The sequence below is a fragment of the Tasmannia lanceolata genome, unplaced genomic scaffold (genome assembly GCF_043159265.1).
Source record: "Tasmannia lanceolata isolate RefF3 unplaced genomic scaffold, GAP_Taslan_0.1 ptg000007l, whole genome shotgun sequence".
Classification (NCBI taxonomy): Eukaryota; Viridiplantae; Streptophyta; class Magnoliopsida; order Canellales; family Winteraceae; genus Tasmannia; species Tasmannia lanceolata.
Genome location: NW_027518684.1, coordinates 3,927,584 through 3,937,328, shown reverse-complemented (window position 1 = coordinate 3,937,328; position 9,745 = coordinate 3,927,584). Strand labels below are relative to the sequence as shown.

The 9,745-nt window shown below is 37.2% G+C and overlaps 1 protein-coding gene across 1 annotated transcript; it reads left to right on the top strand.

Annotated features, from left to right (window-relative positions):
* The first annotated feature begins 219 nt into the window (after nucleotides 1–219).
* On the top strand, nucleotides 220–8,877 carry LOC143881499 (universal stress protein A-like protein). The gene is made up of 4 exons (XM_077384591.1): nucleotides 220–449; nucleotides 4,301–4,395; nucleotides 6,172–6,293; nucleotides 8,559–8,877. The coding sequence occupies exons 1-4, from the start codon at nucleotides 266–268 to the stop codon at nucleotides 8,644–8,646; spliced, it is 489 nt and encodes a 162-aa protein (XP_077240706.1). The 5' UTR covers nucleotides 220–265; the 3' UTR covers nucleotides 8,647–8,877.
* The last annotated feature ends 868 nt before the right edge of the window (nucleotides 8,878–9,745 follow it).

Sequence of the window (9,745 nt, the reverse complement as noted above, 5' to 3'; positions counted from 1 at the left end):
ATTTACGTTGGGCCCAAATGGGCAGTTTGGATCATCTTATGGTGTGGGCTGTACAGTCCATTTTATTACAACGGGGTGAATTCATCCTAGAATGGGTGAATTTATCAGTGTCATAAAACAAATGGCGTAGGAATTTCAAATTTCCAGCCAAAAACAGGCGGTTTCCTACTCTTGCAATGATGTATTACCCTGCAAAGACACTTCTTTCTCTTAAACGGAGAAATCCCAGAGAGAGAGAGAGAGAGCGAAGGACAGGATTGTATACATGGCGACGGAGCAAGAGAAATCAGTAATGATAGTGGGAATAGACGATAGTACGGAGAGCAGCCACGCTTTGGAATGGACTCTGGACAAATTTTTCGTTACTTATTCTTCCAACCACCCTTTCAAACTCATTATCGTTCACGCTAAGCCTTCTCCCTCCTCCATCACTGGACTCTCTGGACCTGGTTCGTTTCCAAACCTTTTTTTTTAAATTTCATCTTGTTTTGGTAGTTACACCCCCCTCTCTTTACCTTTTTCTTTTTATTTTTTAACTGATTTCCATTTCTAGGGTTTCATGCTTTTATTTTATCTTTTGCTTGGAGTTTTTTGTTTCTTAGAAAAGCAAGGAAAGGAAAAATATTTCTAAGATTTCCTGGACGGGGCACGAGATAACTTGAACCCACTCTATTCAATTTTTATTTAAAGGGGATAACCCTCTAAATTAACCATAATCATAATATTTCTCTCTGAATTGTGGAAAGGAAAAATGGAAATCGTGATGCTTTAGGGAAATTTTTTTTGTGCGAATTTTTTCTTACAATCCAAACGGGGTAAAGAAAAATGGAAATCGTGATGCTTTGTGTTAGAATATGTGGGATCCAACGGTTGGATTGGGTTAAGATCTCACCGTTGGATCATCTTGGAGGTAGATTGGGCAAGTGGCTAAATGAAGCAACTAGATAAATTAGCCAATTGGATTAGAATAGGCAAGCAAGATAGATTAGGAAAGTAGATTTGATTAGGTTAGATTAGAATAATCTAGTGTTATCTCTTTCCATAGTTGTCTTAATTTATTTCTATGTTTATTATGTAAGTGCTCTATAAAAGCACCAATGGATTATCTTTGTAAGCAACCAAGATTAATATAATTTTCTATTATTTTACACTTTTTGTTTGAGGTTTGAACGCGCTTTTTGCTATTATTGTTTTTCTCGATGAGGTTTGGTTCGAGATTCTTGAGTTGAATTCCTTTTTTCTTTTTCTTTTTTGAAATGGGGTTTTCATATCATGCTTAAGTGATTATTTTTTCCTGATTTAATTTAGGATTTCGGTTTCTTCTAAAATATCATGTTTCCGCAATTGTTTTGGTTTTTTTTTTTTTTCCTTTTTAAAGTTTTCTAGTGTTTGTTTTTCTATGGATACAGACAGGATTTGAAATTTATGCTGAGTTTGAATTACAGGAATTTTTTGGAAAAGTTTGGAAAGGGAGAATATTTCTTAAAATTCTTAAATCAACAATAATCATATCATTCTCCTCTAAATTGTAGAAAGAAAATTTTTTTCTAAGAAAAAAATGTTGAGAGTCATTGCTGACTCCGCAATAATCATACGACACGTGCGTCGGAGGGGCTGGGCTGACACAGGTGGCCAAGCAGTCCGACGCGGGCCCACATGGACCTTAATTTAGTAGTAAAGAAGTTTTTAATACCTTCCATTGCCGATTAACTCGAATTCTATGGGGATCATGAATCATACCCCAAGACAATCAAATAATAAAAGATCCTCTTGCGGTATGTTATATTATCTTGTATAGGTACAATTTGTTTTTTGGAAAGTGGTTTTTAATTTGTTAAAGTTGATTTAGTTACAAAAGGAAAGTGGCTAGTTTCTACTTAGAAAAAGGGAACTTAAATTATTTTCTAATTAGTCTTTAGAAAGTGGAGTTAGAGTCCTAATTGGTTAGGGATTTGGTTTTTGCTTTATAAGAGAGAGTGAGCCAAAAACATGAATGTGAGAGAAGAGTGCATATGGTTTATACTTTGAAATATTGTTCGAAGGAAGAAATTTCTCTCTCTCTCTTGTGTTGTTTGTGTTTTGGGCTTTTACTTCTTTGTTTGATCTTGATTTCAACAAGTGGCATCAGAGCTATCAGTCAAGGACTTGTGTATGTAGACGATCGTAGGTTGATTAAGCCTCTAGGGACCAAATCCGACACGTCTGCGCTCAGGGTTCTAATGTCGAAGCTGTAGATCTGGGATCCAACTTCAAGTCTGCCACTCGTCCGAAGGTCGATCAAGGAGATGGATTTCGGCAATTCGGTCAACGGAATTGAGAAGCTGAACTACACAAATTATCAATATTGAAAATCTTGTATAGAATCATATCTCAAAGGACAAGATTTATGGGAGATAGTGAATGGTTCGGAAACCACTTCTCCTAATGGAGGCTAAGACTCCGAAGGAAGCATGTGATGTCTTTGCCACTTTGTTTTAAAAAATAAACGATGCAAGACTCTTGATGCTAAAAGATGAGATAGGTTCCATATCTCAAGGGAATATCACAATTTCTGAGCATTTCATGAAGGTGAAGAAGGTCTCTCATGAAATATCTTAGCTCGATGAAGAGTCCAGAATTTTAGAGACGCGAATGCGGAGGATTATAATCTGAGGATTGAAACTCGAGTACATTAATTTCATTACAACAATCCAAGGATGGTGACTCAGCCAACGTTAGTTGAATTGCAGACTCTCTTAGCAAATAAAGAGAGTCTAACCAAGTAGATGGCTAGATTTACGATAAAGTGGAACGAGGAAGTTCTCTTCTCTGGCCAAGGAAAGAAGTTTCAGAATTCCAAGATTAAGAAAAGTAATGTGAAGGCCCGATTAAATCAAAGGCAAGAAAGTTATGATCAAGGGAGAGCCTCAAGTGGTCGCGGTTTTGAGAAACAAACTCGAAACATGAGACAAAGATGGACTTGCTACAATTGTGGTAAGCCGAGTCACTTTGCTAGAAATTGTCGTGCACCAAAGAAGAAGAATGGAGAAGGTAACTCTGCAAGATCTCCACAAGGTTGATAGCCATGAGGAGTGGAATTCTTTTCTCTCCATCGCAAAAGAGTAAGCCGATGTGTGTGAAGTTGCTCTTACGACTACAGATGGTGTGAATGTCGCAGGTTCGGAGGTCACAAACAATGTTGACCGAACAATTTGGGATGTTCTAATCATGTAACAGATGTTCCGTTCGACAATGATTCTAGTGAAGGTGATGTCGAATCAATAGATTCTCAGGAGGAGGTGATGCCCATAGATGAAAGCTCAGAAAGTCCAGAGTATGCAGATGTGGCGTATATAGGGACATTAGTTGAAGAAGTCGGTATTACCGAACCGACATCTTTTGAAGAAGCACAAGATATTCCTGAATGGAAGGAAGCAATGGAAGATGAGATCCTAGCCTTGAAGCATAATGAAACGTGGGATCTAGTTCCACTACTTGCTAAAGTGTCTCCTATTTTGGGTGAGTGGGTGTACTAGATAAAGATGAAAGCGGATGGATCGGTAGAGAGGTTCAAGGCAAGACTTGTTTCTTGAGGATTCTTGCAGAAGTATGTGCATGATTATGATGAGACGTTTAGTCGAGTAGCCAAAGTTACAAAGGTTCGTGTGTTTGTAGCAACAAGTCCTTGCTGTTTTTAAAGGGTTGAGCTACAAGAAGCTTGCCAAGTTCAGAAAGGTACTTGGCATGACCAGTAGAGAGTCATCGCTGAGGAGGAGTGTTGAGGGTCATCGTTGACTCTACACGTGCGTTGGAGGGGCCGGGCCGGGCCGACGTGGGCCCACATGGACCTTAATTTGCTAGTAAAGAAGTTTCTAATTTGTGTTTGGAAAGTGGTTTTTAATTTGTTTAAGTTAGAAAAGGAAAGTGGTTAATTTCTAATTAGAAAAAGGAAACTTTAATCAGTTTCTAATTAGTCTTTAGAAAGTAGTTAGTTTTTAGAAAGTGGAGTTACTCCTAATTTGTTAGGGATTTGATAAAAGGGAGTGAGCCAAAACATGAATGTGAGGGAAGAGTGTGTATGGTTTGTACTTTGAAGTATTGTTCAAAGGAAAAAATTTCGCTCTTCGTCTCTTTTATGGTTTGTGTTTGTGGGTTTTTGCTTCTTGTGCTTTGAGTTTACTCTCAATAAAAAATTTCCATCAAATATGTTTTTCTTACAATCCAAGCAGGGTCTTAATCATTTTCTTGCCTTGTTGAAATAGATTTAGAGTCAATTTCGGTGTAAATTGTGCTGAGATTAGAGCTTATATATTTCGTGCAGGATTTATTGGTTTTGTGCCATTTGTTGAAGAGGATTTGAGGAAGATTGCTGCAACGGTTTCAGAGAAAGCTAAAGAGCTTTGCAACAGTAAATTGGTAATTAAATTTTTGTGTTTATCATCGATAATTGGTTGAAATATTGTTTTCTTACCAATTAATTTGTTGAAAGATTTTGAAGAGATTTTGTCAAGGTTTAACTTTCCTGATTACAGAGTCAAAAGGAGTGCCATGTTTTTTTTTTGTTTTTTTTTTTTTTATGAATGCGGCTTTGTTAACTTTGCGCTTACTATGGGGAGGAGAATATTATGGAATTTGGATCAAAGCAAGATTCCTTCATGACCACAAAATTATTCAGAAAGATTTCAAAATCAAAATAAATGAAACTTTCATACCATCCTTCAAAGACTCAAAGACATAGAATCTACGATTGGATTGGAAAAAGCATAAGCCTCGGGCAATTTGGCGAAGAAAAAGCTACTCGAATGCTTACTATGGGGAGGAGAATAATGATGGAATTTGGATCTAAGCAAGATTCCTTCATGACCACAAAATTATTCAGAAAGATTTCAAAATCAAAATAAATGAAACTTTCATACCATCCTTCAAAGACTCAAAGACTGGATCGACGTAACTACCTTACATGGATCAATCTAGATATGGCTTGTGAGCTTACATTGCAGTGACTCTACTCCTTACTAGAAAAAAAGTAGTAATAAGTGAAATTATTTCTCTTTCTGATTGACAAGGATGCTCCATTTTGCAGGATAATGTCCATGCATATCTAGTGAAAACAACTTATTAGCTTGTCTATTGAAAACAAACTGCAAATTTATTTTTCATTGGATAGTGTTAATATATTTTATATTAGCTACATTTATGCTCATATGGACTAATACATCTATAATGATATATTTTTTAATACTATAATTTAATTTTATGGGACTTATAAATGTATCCAATATTCCAGGTCCCTATTCTGACACCTCAGGTTTGTGTGCAACACTGACACATGCATCTGTGTTTATGTTACATTTTTTTTTTTTTGAAAAGTTAATCTGTGTTTATGTTACATTGATTAGCTCTTTGTGAATCCACTACAAAAAGTCAAAGGAAAGGAGTGAACTTAATTATGCCACAATAGTTTAACAGTAGAACTTTATTTTTTTTAGCAAAAATTATCATAGTGTTGATTGTTTTAATCTAATTCACCCAAAATATCGAAACCTCCTTGCAAATGACCGCATTACCTCACTTATAAACAAATCCATTGATGGCATTATGGTTATTTTCAGGGGTTTGGGTTACTTGTGAGTTGGATTCATTTAGCCGACCCCAACTAGTTTGGGACAAAGGCTTTGTTGAGTTGAGTTGGGTTAATTGTGAGTTAAGTTCAGTCAATGAGATGCCCTATGTACCACAAAAACACATGTTTTCCGAGTTCTTATTTGAGTCCGAATTTTTAAGCACTGAACTACATGCACTCAAGTTTTTGTAGGAACTTTAAATTGTAGTATCCATCTTCTTAAAATGATGCTTTATATATTGACGAAGGGTACAATGGAGTGAGTTTTAACATGAACGAATGCTTGTAATATGAAAGAATTTTGGTGGAAATTGGGTTTGGATGCTTGTTGTGACCAAAAGTTATCAATAATACAAAAGAAGTGGACATGTGTTATCTAAAATGAACTATTCCTCAAAAAAAAAAATTCCAAAACGAACAGGGCCTTAATGTAGTCTTTCTTACTTTTCTTTTGGCATGGTCATATACCTTTAAAACCCATGGCTGATGCAGGATTCTAGAAGAAAGTAAAGGGAGGTTTCTGTAAGTTTCTCTTCACAGCTTTTCAAAAAATTTTGATTGATGTGCAGGTAAATGATGTAATAATAGAAGTAGTGGAAGGGGATCCAAGAAATGTTCTTTGCGAGGCTGTAGAGAAACACCAGGCGACCATCTTAGTGGTAGGCAGCCACGGTCATGGAGCTATAAAAAGGTATCTGATCTATGATCTATACTCTTATTTTTAAAATTAGAACAGTTGATATAGTGTTGAAGAAAGTATAGATTTAGTGAAGTCTTCATAAACCATGGACTATATTGTTGGGTACTGTCAATGTTCTGATGAATATATCATGCACTTTATATAATGAGAAGGCGGTTTCTACACACGTGTAGATAAGTTGTCTACACACTAGCTTAAAATACAGTGGGGCCCACATTGTTTGGGTGATCCAAAGCATTCATTTGATGGGCCCTCACATAGATAGGGTGTCCATAAAAAATCAGCTCTATAGGATCATCCCAACCCTATGATTTGTCGAGGTAAAATGGACGTATATAAACCTTCACAAATCTGTCCATTTTTTGCCTACATGGTTCGAAGGGTTAGGATGATCCTATGGAGCTGATTTTTTGTTGACACCCTATCTATGTGAGGGCCAATCAAATGAATGGTTTGGATCACCCAAACAATGTGGGCCTCCACTGTATTTTGTTTTCTCTTATATAATATCCATGGAATTGTAACTTCCAATAAAATATTTTTGCAAAAACAATTAACTGATGTAAACCACATGGAAGTATCCCCAAGCTAATGAAATTCAAGCTGTTGACTGACTGCCCCCCATTGTCTCAACCAAATAGCAAGACAGGCATTCACAGATCTTCCAATATTGACCAAAGCTACTGAAGGAGAAACCAAGTTGTTCCATGCCATTTTTAAAAATATCCTTGCCTAGAAGATCGGAAATAAGGATTGTATTCTTGCAGTTGTGCAAGAGATTCCCTTGTTATATCTTGAAGAACCATACCTTACCATCATACCATAACCGAATATGACTTGTCCAAGAGATTCCCTTGTTACATCTTGAGGAACCATACCTTATCATCATACCAGAACCGAATATGACTTGTATTTGGGACTTTAAGAAACAGTGAATCCACAATCATTTCAAGTTTCAAAAACTAATGATCCTTGATTTGTGTAATTCTGGCAATGCATTTGTTCAATAACCACTGAACCATTCTTCTTCATTAACCAGGAGATATCGCCACAGTGATGGAAGTGAAGTTTCCATTTACTTGTGAAGACCATGTCAACTTATATGTAAAGTTTCAGTTCAACCCTCAAAAGACCCTAGCACCGGTCTGTAGTTCCTTCTTTGATAGCATGGAATTGTTTACTGTTATAGTTCTTCAACTATAACTGGAAGAGATGGGGGTTGGTGGATTCCCTTTGACTCCATTGCTTGGAACTTGGAAGAGAGAGGGCAGACGAAAATCCATTTCACTTTACTGCACCTAAGGGCATCTTCGGCTTAACATGAATTCTTTTTCCTGGAATATTAGCTTACCCAATGGTAAGGAAGCGTGGGAGAGGGAGAGACATGAGAGGGACTGAGTGAGGAGAGGGTAAGAAAAGCTTGAAAAACAAGGAAACAAAAAACTCCACTCAAAATACGATTGATTTTTTCCTTGTTTTTAAGCCACTTGAGAAACTAATTTTTCATGAAAAAAAAATCATGGTTGCCAAGCATGGATAAGATTTCAGGCTTATTATATAATTAAGAATGGGTTGCATCCATCCAACAACATTTCTTCAAACCATCACTCACCTATGTTGTAATATGATCTCATTATTCTCATACTTGTAACTGCATGACACATATTGCTTTCCCAGTGTCCATAGTCTAGGATATAGGACTAACTATTCATGAGTGTTTCCCTTTCATTTTAAGAAAATAACTTATCATATCTAGCAAGACAGTCCAATTCCGTGCACTCCAAATAGAAGCTGCCTAGGAATGATTGAATACCATTTGGATCAGGGGAGCGGCCCCTTCGAATGATTGAAGACCATTTTATTGAGCTCTTTCTTGGTTAATGGGGTTCATACAACACTTTGGCTAATCAGTCATCCTATTCTCTTACATCTATAATGTACTTTTTGACTGTCTGAATAAAATTGGTATACAAGAGATGGAAAGTTTCATAACTTCTGAAAATAAAAAACATATTGAGGCTATTAATATCACATCTACATAATACTTTAACCTTGCCAATAGGAAGGAATGAATTTCCATAAATTTCAAGGGAGTAATTTCCATGAGACCTTAACCCACTTTACTATCGTTCACTGTTCGATTCTACTTCAACTACTCTATGATTAGATTTTAACAGACCTATAGTAGAAAACCGATTATGAAAAAATAGAGAATAGTGTATACTTAATTCATTTATTTCTGTGGACTTCTTGCAGGGCTGTTTTGGGGAGCGTAAGCGACTACTGTGCTCACCATGCCCACTGCACTGTGATGATAGTGAAGAAACCAAAGACTAAGCATTGATCAATCCTTCACCCATCAAATAAATGAATGGTATTTCATGTATAAGATATTGTATAGGTACATATCAGCCATAATGTTCATTAAATAGCATTGTCATATGATAATTGCAGAAATGTCCCCATTAGGTTGTGTTTGATTGGTATGATGTTATTTATACTCATGATTTATCATGAATGTAAATGGTTTGTATTAACTATATAATTTCTGGAATATATTTTCTTTTGTTGTCTAGGCCAACGTACACTTGAGGCAAAACTTGATTGCTGGATACCATGTTAGGTACCTTAACTATTACGCTAAAAGCCTTAGGACTGATGGAATGCATAGGCTAGACCCTTAAACCACTTGGGATCGTAACATTCCACCACTCCCGGCAGCTGATGTCCTCGGTAGCCCATTATGTGACGGCCTTCACTCTGGAGATCTCTGGGTAGCCTTTTCTTATAGGTCTCCCCTTCCGTCGGCGGCCCCACTCTGTGATGGCTCTCACTATGGTTGTTCAATGGAGCCCTTTTCCCCATCGCCCTTTCCGTTCGATAACCTACTCTGTGATGACTTTCAATCTGATTGCTCCAGGTAGTTTTTTTCACAGGTTGCCCCTTCCGTCTGACGACCTACTCTATGATGACCTTCACTCTAGTTGCTCCAGGTAGCTCTTTTCCCTCATTCCTTCCTTGACTCGAACATGAGACGTGGTGTTAGCTCTAATCTCAAATGTTAGGTTAACTCTCATATCTATTTTTAGGTACCTAACCAAGAGTTTTTATATGGTGCCCCACCATCAAGTACCGTCAAAACTGTACCACTCTTGATATTTGATCCAACAGCAGCACACTTTTTAAGAGGCTGCTATTGGATCAAATATCAAGGGTGGTACTTTTGAAGTACCACCTTCACGTGACTTAACGGTCGGGCACCTTAACTATTATGCCAGAAGCCCCATGATTGATGGAGCGTGTTAGGCTAGGACCTTGAACAACTTAGGATCATCAAAGAGGGAGAGAATTGAGAGGGCATGAATGAGGAGAGGGTGAGAAGTGGCTGAAAGAGAGGGAAAGGAATTCAGCCACTATGCACCATCTCTTCACTCACCCCTCTC